We start from the raw sequence: 22,709 nt of genomic DNA on the forward strand, positions 1-22,709 counted from the left end.
GTTGTTCTAAATTGAAAAAAAAAACAACCAAATATTTTATTATTTATAACTCATGCTGAAATAAAACCAAGATATAAACAATTGTATGGGCTGCTTTTAAAAACAAATACAAGAAAGAGTTCCTTTTAAGAACACGAACATGAATGCATAATGTTAAAACATGAAAGTGAAATAAGTCATTATTTCAATCAATTTTTATCTCGGCTATCTAAACGTGGACTTAATGTGTATGTGTTCTCTGTTGCCTCTGTTTCTAAAACCCTTGCTACGCCACGGAGCGGAGGAACCTGTCAAACAAAACTAACCACAACAGGTTTACCAGAAGAGTGAAGAAGTTCTGTAACTGTAAACACAGGTATTTAACCAATGTTTTAGAACATGCAGGCCAACACGTTTAAACCGCGACGGCCTTGACATTGAAGCAAATTATGCTCTATGGAAATCCTTTTTGTATCAGAAAAAAAGAATAGCACTTGAAACTTCGGGGGGGGGGGGGGGGGGGGGGGGAGGGAGATGGCACTTGAAAATTTCAGGGGAGGGGGCACTCGAAACTTCTTTTTCGCTGGGGGGGGGGGGGCGGAGAACATGTACTGGGGGCGGGGGAGAGATGCCTAAAAGTGATCATAGTCATGTTAATACGTTTTTAATTCGAATAACCCCATCCCCTCCCCCATTCTCCTCTAGCCCCTCCCCCAACAACTCAAGTTCCAGGCAAATGTCCTGCCCCAACCTACCATCGTCTGACAAGGGGTTACATTGTACATGAGAGGGGTCTTCAGTCACATGAAGTTCACTGAGCACATAGGACATACAGAAATCTATCTGTAACAAGCTTTTGTTTGTTGAATAAAGCTAACTATTTTGTTTCCATCTTTTCGAATTTCAGTAATTAAATCAATAATACAGTGTGCAGTTGCAGATTTCGACAGTTTTTTTTTTAAATTGAACAGTCGAAAAAAAAATTGATTGTCGAGATTTTGTTTGGTATTCAATATGATTTTTGCGGTTATTTTCGGGTATCTCATCAGACTATTGGGGATGACAGTAGTCAATGGACAGTCGATTCCAGTCATTCAGCCGATAGTCTACAGGTACTATGTGATATAGCACTTTTAAAAATATATCATTTTAGTCAGATATTGAGATAATTCTTACAAATGCAATTGTTTGGCGAGATTTTGGTGTTCGTAGAATAAAAAAAGTGTACCCCATAACTTTAACCAACAATATTATAATTAAAGTTTGAATATTTTCCCAGCCTCCCCACACCCCCGGCCCTGACTGGACCGCTGACACCAAACGATGTGCTGACCAAAGCTGAGAGAGTTCATGTCAACATCATCAAAGGACCCAGCAGTTTCGTCAGCCACGAAGGTAAGTGACGTCATAGTTCCAGGACTGGCATGATGGATTGGTTTTGTCTTGCATCACGTGTTTGATAGGCAGCGCCATCTCTAGTGTGTCAAACAATGGATTATATTGCCTTAAAAAGTATCGTTCTGATGTAGACATTAGTCTAATTATTTTCTACCGTTCTGATGTAGCCATTAGTCTAATTATTCTCTACCGTTCTGATTCTACCCTACCGTTGTGGTGTAGTCTAATTCTTCCCTACCGATGTGACTTTGTCTAATTCTACCCTACCGTTGTGATGTAGTCTAATTCTTCCCTACCGATGTGACTTTGTCTAATTCTACCCTACCGTTGTGATGTAGTCTAATTCTTCCCTACCGATGTGACTGTCTAATTCTACCCTACCGTTCTGATGTTGTCTAATTCTTCCCTACCGTTGTGATGTAGTCTAATTCTTCCCTACCGTTGTGATGTAGTCTAATTTTTCCCTACCGTTGTGATGTAGTCTAATTTTTCCCTACCGTTGTGATGTAGTCTAATTCTTCCCTACCATTGTGATGTAGTCTAATTCTACCCTACCGTTCTGATGTAGTCTAATTCTACCCTACCGGTGTGATGTAGTCTAATTCTACCCTACCAACAGCGAACCTTTATGCTGGAACAGTTGACAACAAAATCTACCAAGTGGCCGCCTGTCCTCCCAAACTTATCGCTAGCCTCTCTCCCCCAGGTTGCAGTAAGTACATGTTCTTTTTTTTATTTATTTATTATTTTGTAAAACTGTGAAATCAAATATAAAAAAAACGTGTCCAATCGTTTAAATTCAGTGAAGTATTTGATCGAACATTAAAATCCTAAAACTATATCATACATTGGCCATAAGGGCCACTGTCTTGTAATGGGTTGGCATTAATTAACAAACGGAATGTTGAAATGTAAGACAAGAATTTGTTGCCAACAATTATTTTTTTTTCGTTTTTATAACGCCGGTGAAAGGTTACTTAATTAATTTGTTTTAGACAGCTGACTTCAATGGCTTAACCAGGAATCTCCGTTTAATTTGTTCGAAAATGTTTTAACATTTGGCCAATAGACACAGTCAACTTTAGCGTGTAACATTGTTCCAATAGACACAGTAAACTTTAGCGTGTAACATTGTTCCAATAGACACAGTCAACTTTAGCGTGTAACATTGTTCGAATAGACACAGTCAACTTTAGCGTGTAACATTGTTCGAATAGACACAGTAAACTTTAGCGTGTAGCATTATTCCAATAGACACAGTAAACTTTAGCGTGTAACATAGTAAACTTAAGCGTGTAACATTGTTCGAATAGACACAGTCAACTTTAGCGTGTAACATTATTCCAATAGACACAGTAAACTTTAGCGTGTAACATTGTTCCAATAGACACAGTAAACTTTAGCGTATAACATAGTAAACTTTAGCGTGTAACATTGTTCCAATAGACACAGTCAACTTTTGGGTGTAACATTGCTTCAATAGACACAGTAAACTTAAGCGTGTAACATTGTTCGAATAGACACAGTCAACTTTAGCGTGTAACATAGTAAACTTTAGCGTGTAACATTGTTCCAATAGACACAGTCAACTTTAGCGTGTAACATTGTTCCAATAGACACAGTCAACTTTAGCGTGTAACATTGTTTCAATAGACACAGTAAACTTTAGCGTGTAACATTATTCCAATAGACACAGTAAACTTTAGCGTGTAACATTGTTTCAATAGACACAGTAAACTTTAGCGTGTAACATTGTTCGAATAGACATAGTCAACTTTAGCGTGTAACATAGTAAACTTTAGCGTGTAACATTATTCCAATAGACACAGTCAACTTTAGCGTGTAACACAGTCAACTTTAGCGTGTAACATTATTCCAATAGACACAGTAAACGCTAGCGTGTAGCATTATTCCAATAGACACAGTAAACTTTAGCGTGTAACATCTATATATCTATAATAATAGTTTCGCTGTCTGTCTATCTATCTATCTATCTATCTATCTATCTATCTATCTATCTATCTATCTATCTATCTATCTATCTATCTATCTATCTATCTATCTATCTATCTATCTATCTATCTATCTATCTATCTATCTATCTATCTATCTATCTATCTATCTATCTATCTATCTATCTATCTATCTATCTATCTATCTATCTATCTATCTATCTATCTATCTATCTATCTATCTATCTATCTATCTATCTATCTATCTATCTATCTATCTATCTATCTATCTATCTATCTATCTATCTATCTATCTATCTATCTATCTATCTATCTATCTATCTATCTATCTATCTATCTATCTATCTATCTATCTATCTATCTATCTATCTATCTATCTATCTATCTATCTATCTATCTATCTATCTATCTATCTATCTATCTATCTATCTATCTATCTATCTATCTATCTATCTATCTATCTATCTATCTATCTATCTATCTATCTATCTATCTATCTATCTATCTATCTATCTATCTATCTATCTATCTATCTATCTATCTATCTATCTATCTATCTATCTATCTATCTATCTATCTATCTATCTATCTATCTATCTATCTATCTATCTATCTATCTATCTATCTATCTATCTATCTATCTATCTATCTATCTATCTATCTATCTATCTATCTATCTATCTATCTATCTATCTATCTATCTATCTATCTATCTATCTATCTATCTATCTATCTATCTATCTATCTATCTATCTATCTATCTATCTATCTATCTATCTATCTATCTATCTATCTATCTATCTATCTATCTATCTATCTATCTATCTATCTATCTATCTATCTATCTGTCTGACAAGAACGCTCTAGAGAAAAGACAAGCAATTTAAAAACATGCATAGTAATTCGAAAAACGAAGTATGACGTCGACACATTTAGCGCACAGAATAGAAAATAATCTCAATCCGGATAGTGCACACATTGATATGACGTCATTGATTATCGAGTAAACATTCAATACAAAGGCAATTTGGTCTAATCTTAGTGGTTTGCGTGAAGAGTTTCTTTCATACAATTCTTCGGGTAGGGGCGAAGGCCCACCCCCGCGTAAGAACGTCTGAGCCCCCCCCCCTCTCCCCAACTCAAAAGAAATTTCCTCATCGATACTCTATAATAAAATTACCGCCTAATTAATGTGTCTAATCTAAAAAGTGGTTTTCTTGCAATTTCTTTAATGCAATTTTTCGCGTAGTGGCTATGCGCGACACCAGTGTTTCTTTCAGACTTTTTCCTCCACGGAGAGGGGTGAGGGTACTTGAAATTTTCGGGGGCGGGGGTAGAATTTTCGGGGAGGGGGCGGACACTGGAAAAAGTATATAATTATATTTCGTTGAATGGGACGGTAGACATGTTTTTTTAGGGGGGGGGGGGGGGGTGGGGGGGGGGGGGGAGGGGGGGGGTGGGGTGTGTGTGGGGGGGTGGTTTTAATTTAGACTTTTTCCTCCCCGGAGAGGGGTGGGGGTACTTGAAATTTTCGGTGGCGGGGGTAGAATTTTCGGGGAGGGGGCGGACACTGGAAAAAGTATATAATTATATTTCGTTGAATGGGACGGTAGACATGTTTTTAGGGGGGGGGGTGTGTGGGTGGTGTGGGGGGTGGGGGTGGTGTGGTGGGTGGGTGGGGGGTGGTGGGGGTGGGGGTGGGGGGGTGGGGGGGGTGGTTTTAGTTTAGAGAAAAGAGACAGCACTATCAGCCTAGCGCCCGGTGTATCCTTCCTCAACGGGCCATTTTTCTCGTTGTTTCAATAGACACAGTAAACTTTAGCATGTAACATTGTTCCAATAGACACAGTCAAGACATGTGGACAGATGCTCAGCCTAAGACGTGACCCAACAACCGGGTTGCTGGTTGCCTTGGATACATACAGAGGGTTGTTTACTGTCAACCCGCTAACCGGTAAGTACGTTTTGCTTTGTTACTTAATTCTCCGGAGTTTCTAATTTTCTACTCACTTTTTCTTTCAAACGGCTGTAAGTTCAGTGGTTAGGGCAAGTTAGGATATTTTTTTTTTCATACTTCTCAGCATTGTAATGAATAATGGAATAATTTTTATTAAATAAGACAGTTGAAAGATTTCAGGCAAACAGAATACAAACTTTTAAATGAAGTTATAAAAATGTGTTTTTGGGCTTGCTGTTATGTGGGTATGGTATCTATTTAACATAATGTACCAATCGTTTTGTTCTAGGCCAAACCCAGCAAATTTTTTCATCGGCTACTCTAATTAACGGCCGACGTCCAGTGCACTTAAACGACATGGTCATCTCTCCCAACGGAGTTATTTTTATGACTGACTCCAGTGACGTCTACACCTACCCTAACGATGTATATATTTGTATGGATGGAAGACCCACGGGCAGGTGGGTAGTAGCTACTTTAAAGTGTTTAAAATTAAAGTTAAATAGTTTTAATCTTATTTGAAATAATTGTCGAATGTCATGATAATTTAACAACTAAATAATTTTAGTAAAGTGAAAGTTTTTCTAAAAAAAAATCATTTCATTTCTCTTTGTAGATTCTGTAACTATATTTATCATACGTTAGTAATATAACCCACACAAAAATTGAATAACCGTCACTTTTAAACGAAATCTATTCCTATTTTTGTAGTTGCTTAATATTAAAGGCCTGTAAATCAACTTGCAATCATCTTTTAAATGTATGAGTATGAAAAAAATTAACTTTAATTTATTTTTAAATTTTAATTTAAAAAAAATAGCCCATAATTTCAGCCATAAAAATAGTTTACAATGGTTTTTATACATGTAAAATTTCAGTTCACATTGCTAATTTTTCGCACTCACAGACTGATCGCCTATGAGATAAAGAGTGGTATAACAACAGAAGTTTTGGCCAAAACGTTCAACTTTCCCAACGGGCTAGAGCTTACAGCAGACGGCGACCTGCTTGTGACGGAGACCTGTCGGGCCAGGATACACAGGTTAAAAGCTGTAACATCGGATTGAGACACATTAGCATATCTCATTTTTTTTTTACAAAATCTTAGACATTTTGCATATTTTTAAGTTGAAAGTAACAAATGCTTTTTATTATACACAATGACATTTATTATCAATTCTGAGCTTTTTTTTTTTTTAAATTTCTCGTGTATGAAAATAAGGGGACGTTTCGTCATCGTGCAAATAAACCGGTAGTGATCTCCCCTAAACTTTCTCGAATATTCTTATATAAAACAACAGGGGATGGTAACTGGGGATATAGTTATGATTTTTAATCCATTGTAAATACTTAAACTTTTAAAAATAGAATAGAATCTCATAAAAAAAAAACATTGCGCACCAAGCAAACGCCGAATAAAAACGCGTATAATAGTGCGCAATATTATTAGTACTTTAAAAATTTACATTAGTTTTTTGAGAAATCGGAAGTAGCGTAAATTACTACTTCCAGTCAACGGAAATTACTCAAAATTTAACAGAAGGTAGAGAATTAGATCTTTTACTTACATGTGAAAATTCATTTATCTATCTGAAATAGTACTCAAGTTATAGGCTTTTGAAAAATTCAAAGTAGGAAAAGTACCACTTCCGGTTATCGGAAATCGCTCAAAAGTTGATACGGATCTACGATTTTGATAAAATACTTATATATGAAATTTCATCAACCTAGCTGTAACGGTACTCAAGTTATCGTGTTTACACACGGACAGACAGACACACAGACACACACACACACAGACATACGGACAAGATTGCAAAATTATGTTTTTCCGTATCAGTGAGGTGTAAAACGTCGAGATTTGTAAAAATCTCGATTTTTTTTTTTTTGCACGATTACAATACTTTCTCTATACTACGTATATACGAGAAAGTAAAAAACGAAAGAAACTTTTACAAATCTCGACTTAAAGACCTACCTTCGCCCCCCCCCCCCCCCCCGAACGAAATGAAATTTATATAATTTATATAGAAAATATATACTTTTAACAGTGTCCGCCCCCCCCCCCCCCCCCGCCCGAAGAAAGTCTACCGCCCCCTTGAAAATTTCAAGTGCCCCCCCCTGAGAAAAAAGTCTGGAAGAAACACTGTTGCTGTGTGTGTGTGTGTGTGTGCGTGCGTGCGTGCGGTCGGGCGTGCGGACGGGCGTGCGTGTGTGCGCGCGCGCGCGTGTGTGTGTGTGTGTGTGTGTGTGTGTGTGTGTGTGTGTGTGTGAACACGATAATGTGAGTACTGTTTCAGTTAAGTGGTCGAAATGTCATAAGTATGTTTCTATTAGCAGTTATATCGGCGATTGCCGTTAATAGGAAGAGGTATTGGATCTTACACAGATTAGCCCACCACTTATGCAAAAAATGCACGGGAGAAAAGTTAAGCCCCGCCACTTTTTGCCAGCTCCAATTTAATGCACGCACGCAACCTTCACCTTTTTCTGACGTCTAGCATTTAAATATTTAAATTTCTTATCCGCTTCTGGGGTTAAGGTTAAGGTTAAAGTTAAGGTTAAGGTTAAGGTTACCGTTAAGGTCATTTTCAAGGTTAGGGTTAGCGTTAAGGCTAGGATTAAGAATAGGGTTAGGGTTGGGTTAGGGTTAAAACTAAATATACAAGTTTCATATTCTCTTATTTATTCTTTTTTTTTTTCGGGTGGCGGGGTTTATCGGGACAAGATTTAATGTGTTTTAGTCTCTTTTAGGTTGTTGAGAAACCTTCAGAAAATTTATAATTTTTTAATCATAATATTCTTTTTCTCGAAAAAAAAATGCCATCTAATCAGATACTTCAACAACTATGGAAGATCACTCCCACTTTATTTTCGCACTTTATTTTTAAAATGTTCAACAACAGGGTGAGTTTGAAACGACCCACGTGGCTTCATGTGAGTTCATTTGCGGTCAATCTGCCCGGACTCCCAGACAACATCCGGTCGTCAGGTCGAGGGACCTACTGGGTCGCCATGTCTTATCCACGTTACGCTGGTATCCGTAATCCAGTGGATTTCAACGCTGGAAATCCTGATTATCGCTCTATGGGATTTAACGTAAGCTTATTAGGATTTGGATTAAAGAGTCCGAATAGGGGTCGTCCATAAATGACGTCACACTCGTAGGGAGTTGGGGTCCGTAATTTTGTGACGGTGTGTGATGAGGGGGAGGGGGGGGTCAGAGGGTGCGACGTCACACTTTTGCATTATCAAAAAGCCATGTTAGAAAACTAATTTTAGACGTTATTTCGGGTTTAAGACAACCATTTAATAAATTGTAATAGGAATTGGTTAAAATACTCTATATAGACAGAGTTCACACAAGATTTTGGAAAAACATCGATGTTTTAAGAAAAATTAAACTGCAATTTTGAGGGGGGGGTGTAGGCTGAGGTGTGACGTCATTTTAGGGGTGGGGGTCTGGCTTTTTGTGACGATGTATGACGGAGGGGAGGGGGAGGTAAAAACCGTCAAAAAAGCGTGACGTCATTTATGGATGACCCCCATATAAGACTTTGATAGTTTTAAAATGGTAGACTAATACAGTAAATCAGCAAAAGTGTAGGCCTTATTGTGATTAAGGTCGTAAATTTGCTCCGTAATGAACAAATGTCCGTCGTTTCAGTGGCTCTCTAGAGATCAGCTCAAGTCCTACTTTGTGCAACGGGCAATCGCCGTTGAAATAGATTCTTCTGGGATTGTCATCGGAAGTCTGCATGATCCTACAGGTAAATTGTGATCGTAGTCTAATGGCCCCCACAGGTAACGTGTTTGTAGTCTCATGACCCCCACAGGTAAATTGTGTTTGTAGTCTCATGATCCCACAGGTAAATTGTGTTTGTAGTCTCATGGCCCACAGGTAAATTGTGTTGGTAGTCTCATGATCCCACAGGTAAATTGTGTTTGTAGTCTCATGGTCCACAGGTAACTTGTATTTGTAGTCTCATGGCCCACAGGTAACTTGTATTTGTAGTCTCATGGCCGCACAGGTAACTTGTATTTGTAGTCTCATGGCTCCCACAGGTAAATTGTGTTTGTAGTCTCATGGCCCACAGGTAACTTGTGTTGGTAGTCTCATGACCCCCACAGGTAACTTGTATCCGTAGTCTCATGGTCCCCACAGTTAATTTTTTTAATCTCATGATCCCACGGATAACGATAGTTGGTAATTTTATGACCCAGCATATGACCTTGACCCAACCAGTGGCGGAAGTAGAAAAAAAAACTCCCCTGAGACAGCTGAAGTATTTTGCCCGTCATAAGCTTGACCTCTGTACTTCAATGGGAGGTGGGAGAGGTGCAGTTGCCAAAACAAGCTCAGGACAGCTCTTGTCGGCAGAATTTGACCCTAAAGGGAAGGCATCCGACGACTACCATTACTTAATTAGGCCTTTAGCACTTTTTATAGCAGATTTAATGTTTCTTGAAATAGTCCACCTTGGGCCGCCTTAGGGGAGACCTTGTTTTTCTCGAAACTTCCATTTTTTCAAACTAGATTGATTAAAAAAACTGACCCCATGTACAATCATTTACTTTATTATTTAAACTACCATCTTAACAAGAGGTAGTAATTAACTAAATGTGTTCATCAAACAGGAACCACATTACGTATGCTGACCGAAATTCACGAGTCCGGTGGAGTCATCAACGTTGGCAGCCATCTTGTGCCCTACATGGCTAGAGTTATCCTTCCTGAGACAAGCGGCATCAAGATAACTGTTGATGGCTACATACAGGTAACTCCAACTGTCCTTTCACTGTCAGGTTGCAGGTAATAATTTTATGCAGGTGGAGTCTGGTGACTTGTAGTGGGTCAAAATTTCTTGTCTCGGATAATGGCGGGGCAAGGATATACATCTTGAAATGACAAGTCTTTCTACATTTTGTTGACGTTTTTATTTGATAAGATTGAGTGAGTTTGTCTGGTGGGTCTACTAGACTAAAGTTCTGAGACAAGTCGACAAATTTTTTGCATACTTAAGTCAGCGATCAAAGACATATTTAACGTGTAGACAGCTTGTGTACCGGTCACCTCGTACAACCGTCTTCTGTTTCGTCTTGACAGGTGTCCGACGCAGAAATCTTTTTGTTTTACATTTACCTGACCACGTGACTATGGCGACCATTATCCCAACCACGCCCGGTTTTAGCGCTGTTTTTTTTTTCTTTTTTTTTTAATTAGACTCGTTAAATTCAACTTATTTTGAAGGCTCGAATATAGTCTTAATGTGAAGCAAAGAATATCAAATGTACTCTAACCGTATGACGCTTGCACCTCTCACCTCTACCCACACCTCTGCCCACGGCCACACCCCTACCCACACCCCTACCCACACCTTTACCCACACTTCTGCCCCCACACAGAGAGAACGTAGACAAGTAAAAGAGAAACACATCTATTCTCAAGCTTATTTACACTTGTGACTATTGAGACAATTATTTTTCTACCAGGTTAAACGCAGCCGGTGTGAGCTAGCAGACGGTCAAGTGACAGCCACACGAGAAAGGTTGCTCAAACAGCAGACGACCAGCACCGCGGCATAAGTCACAGACAACAATCATTGAAGCTTAACTCAATTAACAATACATTGTTCAGCTTTATATAGGCCCACTTGGTCTAGAAAAAGCCTAAGAGGGAACTTGTAATTTTGCAACCCCCTTCCTCTCTCCCCACCCTCATTAAATATATTTAAAAGATTCCCGGATCGAATCACCCTCTTCAATTATTCCGTTCTTGAAGAATAAAGTTAGTTTTACATTTTATGGTATATCCTTACCTATGTAGGCTATATATCCTTACTTATGTAGGCTATATATCCTTATCTATGTACCTCATGTCACCCTAACGTACACATTAACCCCCCCCCCCCCCCGCACTCTATGAATATATTGTTCTTGCAACACTGGTCTAATTTCATTCGTTGTACGTCAGCTAGGCCTAGATCTGTATCCTCGTAAGTTTTTTTCACACTTGTCGTAATAAATTTGTGTGGGCATTATGATGTAATGGTAGATTGCAGGCCAACCATTTAAATTGTGTACACGGCCACGTCGGTGGGCGTGTCCATGTACCGGTAACGTGTATACTAACAACCATGTTAATTTTTTAATTTATTTTATTAAATAATTGTATGTATTACATTATGTTGTAGGGATAGTTGCGGATATGTAAAATGATCTATTCGGTAGTGTTATTTGCCTGTGTAATAAATAAAGTGTATTATTAATTTAATAAAGTGGCTTCAATAAAAGGTTACAACATGTAAAGCAATTACACTTTTTATTTTACAAATTTCTATGTTTCATTTTGAATAATAAAAGTGGGGCTTTTTGTTAAAATCCACCAAACGAAACATGTTTGTTATGAAGTATTGTGAAGACCACAGTGTCAATAGTGAGTCAACTCACGTGACTTGCTTGCTCACGTGTGCAATATAGGCCTGTCCATGAGATACAAGAATACAAATTGAATAATTTCGGGAGAGTGGCGCCAAATGTGAAGCCCAGTTTAAGCCTTGTTAACTCCCATGTATGTAAGACCGAGCACCCTGTCAGCCAAGGGAGTTAACAAGGTAAAAAGAAAATAAAAAAAAGATAAATTATCTTGTACTTTATGGAAAGTATGTTGCTCGATAAATCACAACGTCGACTAGGGATTTGGCACTATGCAGGGTTGTGGAAAATTAAGTCAAAATTGTATATTATTCGAAAGGGTATGTTTTGTCCTTAAAGTTTTGAGAACTTAGGAGATGATGCTGTGGTCTAGTTCCAATCATATAAATAAATATACTAATAAATAAATAAATAAATAAATAAATATATATATATATAATCATATATCATAGTTTAATCATAGTAATCATAGTTTCTTCCAGGCCAATGAAATGGAATGTATATAGAACATATATATAGTACTTTACCAGTGCCTCGCCACCCCCCCCCCCCCCTCCAGGAGAAAAAAGGCTGAAAGAAACACTGTGATTTAAACATAGATCAACATGAGACACAGTCTAATGACCAACATACACTTAGCTGAAAGGTCAGCCATAGTATTTTTATAGGACTTTCTGCATTGTTTGTCAAAATATTATACAAGACACAAATATAACAAACAAAAAACAAAGAGAAAACATGTTTGGCAAAGAAATTAATGAATGAGTTTATTTCTCTCCCCATTCAACCCTCACAGAAACCACTCCCAGGTCAAATGCCACATCCTGTCTGCAAAAGTGGGTCAACAGGAAGATAGCTTACTACAACCTCTCCTACCCTCTATCAGATATTATTAGAGACAAGTTGCAGCACATCAACAGCTGGTAGAAATTTTAAATAATCAAATACAGCATGCAAATGGTTAGCCATTATTCATTCATACAACATTCTTCAATTATCCATCATTTGCTAGTAGATTCATTTCACAAGATTTTTACTAAATCTAATTATTTACAAGAAAAGTTCAAGTAACTGTTGAAAATAGCATAACATAAAAAAAAATTGTTGAACATTGGTGTTAAATAACTTTTTGTTGAATATTTTTGTAAGAAAAGTTTTTGTTGAACATTTTTGTTAGAAAAGTTTTTGTTGAATATTGTTTTGCTGTAAATGTACTCATGTCATTAGATGTCAAGATGAACACAAACATGAGGGCAAGTTAAAAAAAAAAAATCATTTTAAAAATAGATTTCAAGCAAGTTTGTAATGCTTAATATGCAGGTTAAAGAATAAATAAAACAAGGAAAATTACTCATAATACTTAACAGCTTAAAGGCAATACAATTCTGGAAACTAAACATCTGGAGAAACAAAATTTGGCCCCTCAAGAACTCCCGTTGAGCAATAAACAAACCAATGTAAACACAAATGTTGAAACAATAACACCTCTAGCCAAATGAAAGGTAGCAGAGATCTGTCTAAGACAATAAAGACAAAAAAAAATACTGGCTCCTTAGGTACTAACACATGATGGCTTAAACCACCAGGTTGGAATTGACAATGTACATATACAATGGGCAGGTGCAGGGAGGGGAAGTTTGGTTACATTATTTAATCTCAAATCTGAAAATCTGGTAGAAATTTTTTTTTTTTTAAAACTGCTAAACAGAATGAAATAAAAGTTAGATACAGCTAACAAAATTAGCAGAAAATCAATGCTCACACATTCTTCTTTATCCTCATCAATGCATTATCACATGAAATTTGACTCTTTTAAAAAAGTAGATTCTAGCACCAGCAAAATGTTGATCACAACAGTTGGAGTGATTTGTATCATTTATATTGCGGGCAGCTAAAACTTGGTTGATAATAATCACAAATTAATTACAGATTCACCTCAGCAAAGCCACAAGGAAACAGATCAGGTTTGATCACACTAAACTTATTTAAAAAAATATTTTCTATATATTATAATCTATACATTAGGAATATATATTGTTTTTAATGGTAATGATTTTTCAATACGATTCTAATTTTATATGTCAAATATACATTATAAAAATACACCAATATTAGAAATTATTTTTGTAAAATCAACTGAATACACAATAAGCTTTGCTGTGTTATACTTTTAAGCCTATCTAAACTTAAAAACTAGGGTTAATATATATGTATAAAGTTTTTCTAGCACTGTATTGACATTACTGACCAATGTATTGGTTGAGTTAGATGATGTTTGTTAAATAAACATGAAAACATACTCAAGAATGTGCCTTAAATAAAATAACTTAGTTATCACTTTACATATAGCTCAGTGATTGCGATACCCAAATTCAAACAATGAGAATCCTGATAAGTATTCAAATTTCACAACACCAAATCATTGCCTTATTACAAGCTCTAGCTTTGTCTGAAAGATTATTAGAAAATGAAACCTTCTTACTTAGAAACTAGTTTAAAATTAAATGGCTTGAACTTTGAACTAAAAAAAATATTTAAATTTAGAATTTAAGTTATTGGTTTTAAGGTCAAAATAAAGTTCCGTAACCTTTAAGAAATTCTAGAAAATATATGTAACAAAGATTTGAAGTAGAAATTTTATAAACACTAAATAAACGTAATGAAAATGCTGACAACAGTTTGTTATAGCCTAAATTATAGAATCACCATTAATGCAAGGTAAAGCTTTCCATTTTTAATAAAATTAAATTTATTGTTCAAAGTAGATTAAACAAGTTAGGAAATCAATATAATTTAAACTAGACCAAAATTACTCGCTTTGATATTGCAAATATTTTAGGATGTTACCACAAAAAGTATTCACAATTGATAATTTTTTGCTATAATTAAAATTACATCATTAACAAAATATAATTCTAATTATTTTTAAGCTGCTTAATCAACTTTCAAAATTTTACTGTACTGCTCCTGGGGCAGTTCTTTCATTGATTCTTTAACAGTTTCTCTTTTTAAGCCACCATCCCTATGGGGAATAAATAAATTTCATTGTGATTTATAGTGAGCATTGGGCATTCAAGAAATATATATATTAACAAACTTATAACAAGACACTTAAACACAATTTAATGTTTTAATGATGTTCAAGTCCGGTTAGAAAGATTAGATTAGATTTAAATTATTCTTTTAGGGAAGAAAAATAACTCACCATTCAAGATCCACTAGGCCACCTTGCCTTGCTATTTCAGCTTTCACTCTGTTCGCAAAAGAAACAGCATCCTCATTTTCCTGAAGAAATAATCAAATATCATAAGATAATTGAAGTAATGTGTAGTTTCTTCCAATGGTGAGCTGATGAGAAAAATTAATGCACTTAAATATTAGGACTTACTATAACTCATTTACATTCATCCAACTATAAAAATTTCAAAAAAGGTTAGCATAATATACAACACAAGTAGACCTACTTAAGCTACCAACTTACTCCTTTTGTCATGGGGGGAAGGTACCACACTTCACACACCAACACAGGTACTTAAGCTACCAACTTACTCTTTTTGTCATGGGGGGAAGGTACCACACTTCACACACCAACACAGGTACTTAAGCTACCAACTTACTCTTTTTGTCATGGGGGGAAGGTACCACACTTCACACACCAACACAGGTACTTAAGCTACCAACTTACTCTTTTTGTCATGGGGGGAAGGTACCACACTTCACACACCAACACAGGTACTTAAGCTACCAACTTACTCCTTTTGTCATGGGAGGAAGGTACCACACTTCACACACCAACACAGGTACTTAAGCTACCAACTTACTCCTTTTGTCATGGGGGGAAGGTACCACACTTCACACACCAACACAGGTACTTAAGCTACCAACTTACTCCTTTTGTCATGGGAGGAAGGTACCACACTTCACACACCAACACAGGTAAGCCTACTTAAGCTACCAACTTACTCCTTTTGTCATGGGGGGAAGGTACCACACTTCACACACCAGTGCCCAACTGGTCATGATCTGCAGCAAGTGTTGTGTGTAGTTATGTTTGCTGCTGTTCCAAAAAGCATCACCAAACCTGGGATCATACTAAACAAAACAAAAATATTTAAAATAAAACAGTTCAACCTATGGTTTAAACATACTAGGCAGAGAGAATTAAACTTGTAATGAGTTGTAGGTGTAACAATAAAGTAGGGAGTTCTTGATGAAAAAGGGAGTAAAGAGGTCAGTCTTCTCAATAATGCTAACCATGTAGGACAACATCAATAAAACCTCATGATATTGCCAGCGTTTATCACTCTTCATCGGAATAAACTGGTTAGAGAAACCATAAGTCTACAGATTTTGCTCCCAAAGAAGAGGAAAAGAAGTAGGACATTTACACTCTCATCTTCTTCTTCGTTCTTAATTTTAGTGTTGGAAGGGATCCCCTCCAACACAATTGAGCACACATGTCAACTGGTTATGCACCATTAAGGCCATTGAATCTGATTTCAGCCTGCTTTTTCTTTTGGATTTGCTTCAATAGCCTTGGTCCAACCAAGAACAAACTACAAGGCAGCAGTTGTTTAATTTTGGAGTTGTCTCTCCTAGAAGAGTGGCTGTCCCCAGCTAATGAGCCTCATGTGCCTGAGGGTTTGAACTAGAGACTTTTCGGTTTAGCAACCATGAGCTTTACCGACTCCACCACGCTGATCTCTACTCTTTCATCATTTATCCACAAAACCAACTAAAACATGGAAACTATAAAATAACAGAGGCTAATAACACATGTAGATTGTGTGTGAGGCAAATAAGCACATAGATATGTATCTGTGTGTGAGGACAGATGTGTAATTGTGTTGAGGTTAATAAGCTCATAGATAAGTGTGTGTGAAGCTAACGAGAACTGAATTTGTGATTATTTCATAACCACCGGCAGTAGATTCATAGGGTTGACTTATTTTAACTACAGATCTCTTAGACACCACTGAAAGTGCAACATCACAATCAGCATTATTTTTTATCAATATTGTTTTTTTTTTAAATTTTATTTGTTGAAAAATAGAATCCATACCTTGATAGCCACTGGGTATATTGTGGCACTAACTTCAAAACTTCCTTTCTTAAACATCATGACTGATGTGTTGTTGATGCATGTTCCTGAAATGTGTTTAAATAATCAGCTTTGCTAATTTCAAACTTACATTAAATTATAATTCAACACTACTAAAATTAGAAATAAATAATATGTGTGAAATTAATAAAAATTGTTGTTTTAATAAAATTATTTAGAATTTTAGTATATTTACATAATAATGTATACAAACCCTCTGGAAAAATTAGAATCGGAAGCTTGTTTTTGTCTTCAATGTGAGATTTTAATCTGTAAATAATTAACATTATTTAGCCAAACAATTCGTCTCAATTATACTTGAAAAAAATATTTGAAGTTTCTGAGTTATTTTAGTGCATTGAACTAAAACTAAGAAGTTACAAACAAACTTCTTTTATCATTACCTTTTTGCTACCAGCACCCTATCTTTTGTCTCTGACCTTTCAAACCATATGTGGGCAGTTGCACGTGCTAAGGATCTTTGGAGAACACCTAGAAACCCACCATGAGTCTGACCAATCTGTCAATAAAAAATATAACACAGAATTTACACCATGCTTTACTGTGTGTGTGTAATAAACTTCTTTTTTTTTGTTAATATTTATTCTCATATTTATTACTATAAAAATAATTTGAAATGATAAAGAGGTTAAAAACTAAAATAAAATGCTTGTAAAGTTTGTTGAGAAATAAAACTTGTTAGGATAACCTACCATAGCATAACAGTTGTCACATGAAAGTATAATTACATCAATAGGGGAGGTGTGGTTAGCAACACAAATGCCATTTTTAGCTATGTTTTCCCTAAAATAAAAATAAAATGAGAAACAAACAATACAGTAAAAAAATTAAATAGGTCTCAAACAATAGCAAAAACTTTAAAAACATCAAAAACTTCAAATCTGTATAAGTGTTGTCAAAGCATATTTCTCACTACTGCCATTGTCAGAAATGATAGAAAGTGCTACTATTTGAGATGAACTTACCTGTTGTGAAATGTTATGACGCCAGAAAATGCTCTACATAGTATCCGAAAGCTCATTAATGTGAAGTACTCATTCAATTTCCTTTTAAAGCTGTAATTGATGGAGCAGAGGATGAAAAACTTACTAATTTTAATAGACAAAAACTCAATTTGATTTTTTTATATAAACAATAATTGTAGCATCAGAGGCGTAGCGAGGGGGGGGCGGACCGCACTGGGTGACACCATTTAGGGGGTGACACCAAGGCAAAAAATCGTAAAATATATAGAGAAAAACTTGAGGGGGAGGGGTGCAAATCGAAAGTTTGTTTGAGGGGGGGGGGGTGCAAATTGAAAGTTCGAGGGAGGGGGGTGCAAATCGAAAGTTTGTCCCCGCCTCTGGGGGGTGACACCCGACCTGGCTACGCCACTTTGTAGCATTACTGTCAATTTGTATATAAAAATAGTATTTTTTAAAAAAAAACAATGTGTTATTGTACACTTAATATTATGTTTATTACAATAACATTTTATAATTAAAGAAGCTGTGACTGACCAAAAAACCACAAACTTATTAGTTTTGTAATACATTTTGTACATGTGTAGTTGAGTAAATATACCAGCCACTTATATTTTTTTAACTTTGCTTTTTTGCAGGATAGTGTGGTTAAGCACACCATTACAGCCAAAGGGATATTTAGAATATGGATTCATTCAAGTTCCAAGATCATAATAAATATATGGACAGTCAAAATGACTGTTTATGTATACAAATAATTCATGTCACTAAACCTGATTATGTTAACAAAAAGTCTTACTGTCCCCATACAAAAATACATTTGAAAATTATTTTTTTAAAATAAAATCTAAACAAATGCTGAGTTATCAATTTACCTGCTTTCTTTTAAATAGCCAATGAATGCAGTAGACACAATTAACCACATAATGCCTATAAAGGCAATTGTTATCCTGAAAAATAAAATCAACTGTAGAGCCTCAGTGAAAAATGTTGCATGGAACTTCAAAAACATCTTCCAATTAAGAGTAATTTATCTTTTAAATAGTAAAAACTATTAAGAATTCTTATAATATTGAGAATAATCAAAATAGTTTTAGTCTGTTATATTATATAATGCTGCTACTAAACCTTAAACACAACAAACCTATAAGAGCAATAACCTGCCATGATTACTCTTCATATCTAAATCAACAAGACCCTTACCTAAATGGAAGGAGAAGCACATAGCGTACAAAAAATCCTAAACACCAGAGAGCAGTTAACCGAATACTGTAAAAAAAAATACAATTTATATAAGCATGTCAATCCACTAGCAGAATGTTATAAGTTTTAATGGATTATTATAATTTTAGAGATTTTTTTATGTCCTATGTAAATCTACCTCATAAACTGATGATCTTTTTGAGTGCGTGTTAACAAGTTCCATGAAGGGAGCTCTGTGGAAGATAATGTATGTCAGTTCCAGCAGAAATTAGCAAGATCATCTCTTTTCATAAATGTATGTAAATATTTAAAACATTGCTTACCTTCAGCAGAAAATCTTTTAGTAACATTGTCATCAATAATGGCCTGGTAAATAATGAAAGCAGTTTAATATTTAAGGCAATTTTTAAAAGAAACATATAAAACAATAATTACTAAATTTAAATATTTTAAAAATTAAAATGAACCCCAAATCTATTTCACAAAAAGAAATATTTCATTACAACAAACTTCTTAAGAAAAAATGTTATAAACCTCCATTCCACATTTTGAAAAGTTCATCACATCTGACAATTCAAATTCTTTTTTAGAAAAGCCCCAGTCAAGTTGTTCAAGACCTTTAGAGGCTGAAGAAGTTTTCTCACCGGCATCTGTTGAGTAGTTTAGAAATTGTAACTATCTTGATCAAAATTTAAGAGCCGTTCAGCATTAGAAGAAAAATAATAACATGATGTGTTGTAATCCAATTTCTGATAGTGCGAATAAGTTTAAGACTCCATTTCGTACAACAAAATCAATGATGGACTTAATTAAAAAATCAAAACAACAACCATTTCTATATTTTTATGCTATTTCTTATTCTGAGTTATTGTTAGTCAAATGACATTGTAAGAAGATGTGTATTATTATTGTCTTTTGGTATCAATATTTCACAGAACTTTGTCTCAATTATAAGTAATTTTAGTAAGTATTATTATATTCCTTAAACTAGTGAAATGAGATTGTTGACAGTTTTTTTATGCATTCCCTACATTCTGTACAGTTAACAGCTCTTTACTGGTAAAAAATAATTAATAATACAGGATGAGGGTACTAAAACTAATTTTATACCTCCATTTTCATCAGGCTTTGTTTCATTATTATCATCATCACTATCAGAGTCATCATTGTCAGATGGGCTTGGCACTTGGACTTTGTGTTTGCATGCCTATATACATTAAAAATTACAGAACAATATGTTAATTAAATCCATTAAAAAAACTCATATTAAAACAAAAGCATATTAAATTAACCAATCAGGCTAACATAAAACAGATGGTATTCAGTCTATTCAACTAAATAATAAACAATCTGGTTACCATAAATAATTTTAAAAACCTTGAGAAAGTTGGTAATTAGAGCCTATACAAACAACACATAAATCTGGGTGGGGTTGGGGGGAGCCTCAGGGACATAACTATGTAAATTATCTTATGATACTTTTACATTTGTACAGATGAAAGATTATAAAAAAATATTTTTCAATAAAGGGAAAGTAGGGCTACAGAAATGAAATCATGACAAATGGTACAATCAATGACAGTTTGTCTTAATAAATTGAAACAATGGGTTAAGATGACGGGTTGCCTTAACAGCAAAAAAAATATTCTCCAGTTCTCTGAATTTGCAAGTCTTTTAAATTTTTTTTAAATAGGGCCTACTAAATTATTGAATATTTTCAGCCTGAATTTTTTTTACTGCCATTCTAAAGACAATAAAAATTAACAAAGTATGTTTTTTCATGTCAACAATATTAGCGATTTCTCTTGACCAATGTTGATGAATTGCCATTGCTATTTACAAAATGGCTAACACCTGGCATCAAGATTTAATGTGATTTTCAGTGCTTATCAATTTTGCTAAGCTCTGCTGTAACCATTTTTGCTAATCTCTGTTGTAATCGTTTATGCTAAATTGCTGGATGTTTTTTTCCTTGTATTTCTTTCTTATGCACTGCTTTTTTTTTCTAAATATCTTTCTTAATGTTCAACTAAGCTTAAAACTATTAATTATTACGCCTAACTATAGGCCTAATTAAAATTTAAAAAGACAAACTATGGTTTTTGGGAAATTACTGTTTTCAAATCCACAATTTTTAGAATTACTGATGCTATTTGTGAGATATGTATCAGGGTGTTACCTTAAAATTTTAGATTGATCTTTGAGTGAGTGAAAAAAAAAGGTTTTTTTTTTTGCAAATTTAGAGAAATCAGCAAAACAAGTTACGTAAATTCACTAGGTCTAGTGAATTTTTATTTTATTTTTCTAGCATAGTCTAGAGTATAGAGTCTAGTTATTATCTTTTTTTTTTGTATTACAATTAAAATTAATACATATTGAAAATTGATTATTGAGTATTAGACTACATCTAGATTTAGACCCTATATTCAAGTTCACACCTTTTTTTTTTTTTTTTTTTGCTTTATCTTATTGAAATTCTTATGTTTCAGAGGGGAAGGGGCTTTTTTATTTTCTACTCAACTGTAGTCGTGGGAACTTGGCTATTTATTTTAAATCTAGTTAATAGGGCTAGAATTGAAATCTAGTTAGTTAGTCTATCACTAGTTTAGTTACTCTGCATACTCAAGCCAGATCAGATGCCTACCTCAAAAATTTTTAATAAAAATCGGACATAAGCTCGTCTTATTCCGAATGATGTACCGCATGTTGCTAGAATAATTACGAGACCAACAACTAGGATCACTGGAAGAAACAAAAATGATATAGCGGCGATTAGTAATTGTTCTCCCATTGCAGAGATTTGGTTTATTAACAACTGTTAATTAATAAGTTATGCTCAGGGAGAGTGAAGACTGATCGCGTCCATGTTGGATACTGTGTCAAAGTTTACTGTAGAGTACAAAGTACAAGAAGTATAAAATACAATTTTAAACTGCTCCATTACTTTAACCTGGTGGCTAAAAATAGTAAATTTAAACCTCTAATCAGAGGTTCTAAATTTGAAAAAGTTAATTTGAAAAAAAAAAGATAAATAGATTTAGAGATCTAGATCTACTTAGTAAATACCCATTGATTATGAATGTCCTTAAGCAAATAAATCTTAATACGTTGGCATTAAAAAAAAAACTATAAAGTATAAAGGAGTTGACAAAGACAGCTTTTTACTCAGTCGCATGTTTCACGCGATCACAGCTCAAGAGGAGCTGAAGACAAAATAAACTAAATCTAGAACTAAAGACTAAATTCAAACTAAACTTTATTATGAAGAAACTGGACAACTGGTATCACATAATTACCAGAGATTATCCTTATCCATTAGTGGTATTAGGTAACATTCTATCGATAAAAACAAGGTGCGCAAGTTTTCCGGAAATTTTTTATTGTGCCCCTCTTGAATGCGACGTAGTCTCTAGATCTATAACTTGACAAAAGTATTCACACATTCTGATTTAAATTACTGTTACTGTTATTTCCTATAGATTCTATAACTAGATCTATATATCTAGAGAAAGTATTGGTAAATTCCTCTTAAATGAAGCAGGGGCCAAGATATGTCTACAATGTAGTCTAGAATCTACAACAAATTACTAGCTAGATCTAGAATCTCACCAAAAAAAAACGTATAAGAGTAAGACGGTAGTTCATTATGATGATATTCTATCTCTATTCTATGCCATGTT

The 22,709-nt window shown here is 34.9% G+C and overlaps 2 protein-coding genes across 2 annotated transcripts; one reads left to right on the top strand and one right to left on the bottom strand.

The window, feature by feature from the left end:
• Window positions 1–981: 981 nt before the first annotated feature.
• On the top strand, window positions 982–11,121 carry LOC131953878 (adipocyte plasma membrane-associated protein). The gene is made up of 10 exons (XM_059317288.1): window positions 982–1,091; window positions 1,259–1,374; window positions 1,997–2,089; window positions 5,194–5,304; window positions 5,597–5,768; window positions 6,215–6,349; window positions 8,214–8,406; window positions 8,975–9,077; window positions 9,946–10,085; window positions 10,801–11,121. Exons 1-10 carry the CDS (start codon window positions 994–996, stop codon window positions 10,891–10,893), a joined length of 1,254 nt encoding a protein of 417 aa, XP_059173271.1. The 5' UTR covers window positions 982–993; the 3' UTR covers window positions 10,894–11,121.
• Window positions 11,122–12,488: 1,367 nt separating this feature from the next.
• On the bottom strand, window positions 12,489–21,914 carry LOC131953875 (glycerol-3-phosphate acyltransferase 4). Its single transcript, XM_059317285.1, has 15 exons — window positions 21,674–21,914; window positions 20,140–20,236; window positions 19,564–19,679; window positions 19,353–19,395; window positions 19,208–19,262; window positions 19,030–19,095; window positions 18,702–18,776; window positions 17,830–17,919; window positions 17,557–17,647; window positions 17,248–17,363; window positions 17,058–17,113; window positions 16,805–16,890; window positions 15,706–15,834; window positions 14,948–15,027; window positions 12,489–14,764 (listed from the first exon to the last, which is right to left on the bottom strand). Exons 1-15 carry the CDS (start codon window positions 21,818–21,820, stop codon window positions 14,677–14,679), a joined length of 1,335 nt encoding a protein of 444 aa, XP_059173268.1. The 5' UTR covers window positions 21,821–21,914; the 3' UTR covers window positions 12,489–14,676.
• Window positions 21,915–22,709: the final 795 nt, after the last annotated feature.

This window comes from Physella acuta, unplaced genomic scaffold, assembly GCF_028476545.2.
Source record: "Physella acuta isolate Inbredline_101_S28 unplaced genomic scaffold, ASM2847654v3 ptg000961l, whole genome shotgun sequence".
In the NCBI taxonomy this organism is placed as follows: Eukaryota; Metazoa; Mollusca; class Gastropoda; family Physidae; genus Physella; species Physella acuta.

Excerpts from the sequence above, each read along its gene's own strand:
- LOC131953878 (XM_059317288.1), top strand. The coding sequence starts at position 994 with ATGATTTTTGCGGTTATTTTCGGGTATCTCATCAGACTATTGGGGATG. Across the intron at positions 8,407-8,974 it reads ATCGCTCTATGGGATTTAAC|TGGCTCTCTAGAGATCAGCT; the intron begins GTAAGCTTATTA and ends CCGTCGTTTCAG. Across the intron at positions 10,086-10,800 it reads CTGTTGATGGCTACATACAG|GTTAAACGCAGCCGGTGTGA; the intron begins GTAACTCCAACT and ends TTTTTCTACCAG.
- LOC131953875 (XM_059317285.1), bottom strand. The coding sequence starts at position 21,820 with ATGGGAGAACAATTACTAATCGCCGCTATATCATTTTTGTTTCTTCCA. Across the intron at positions 19,396-19,563 it reads TTTCAAAATGTGGAATGGAG|GCCATTATTGATGACAATGT; the intron begins GTTTATAACATT and ends ATTATTTACCAG. Across the intron at positions 19,096-19,207 it reads AAAGATCATCAGTTTATGAG|TATTCGGTTAACTGCTCTCT; the intron begins GTAGATTTACAT and ends TTTTTTTTACAG.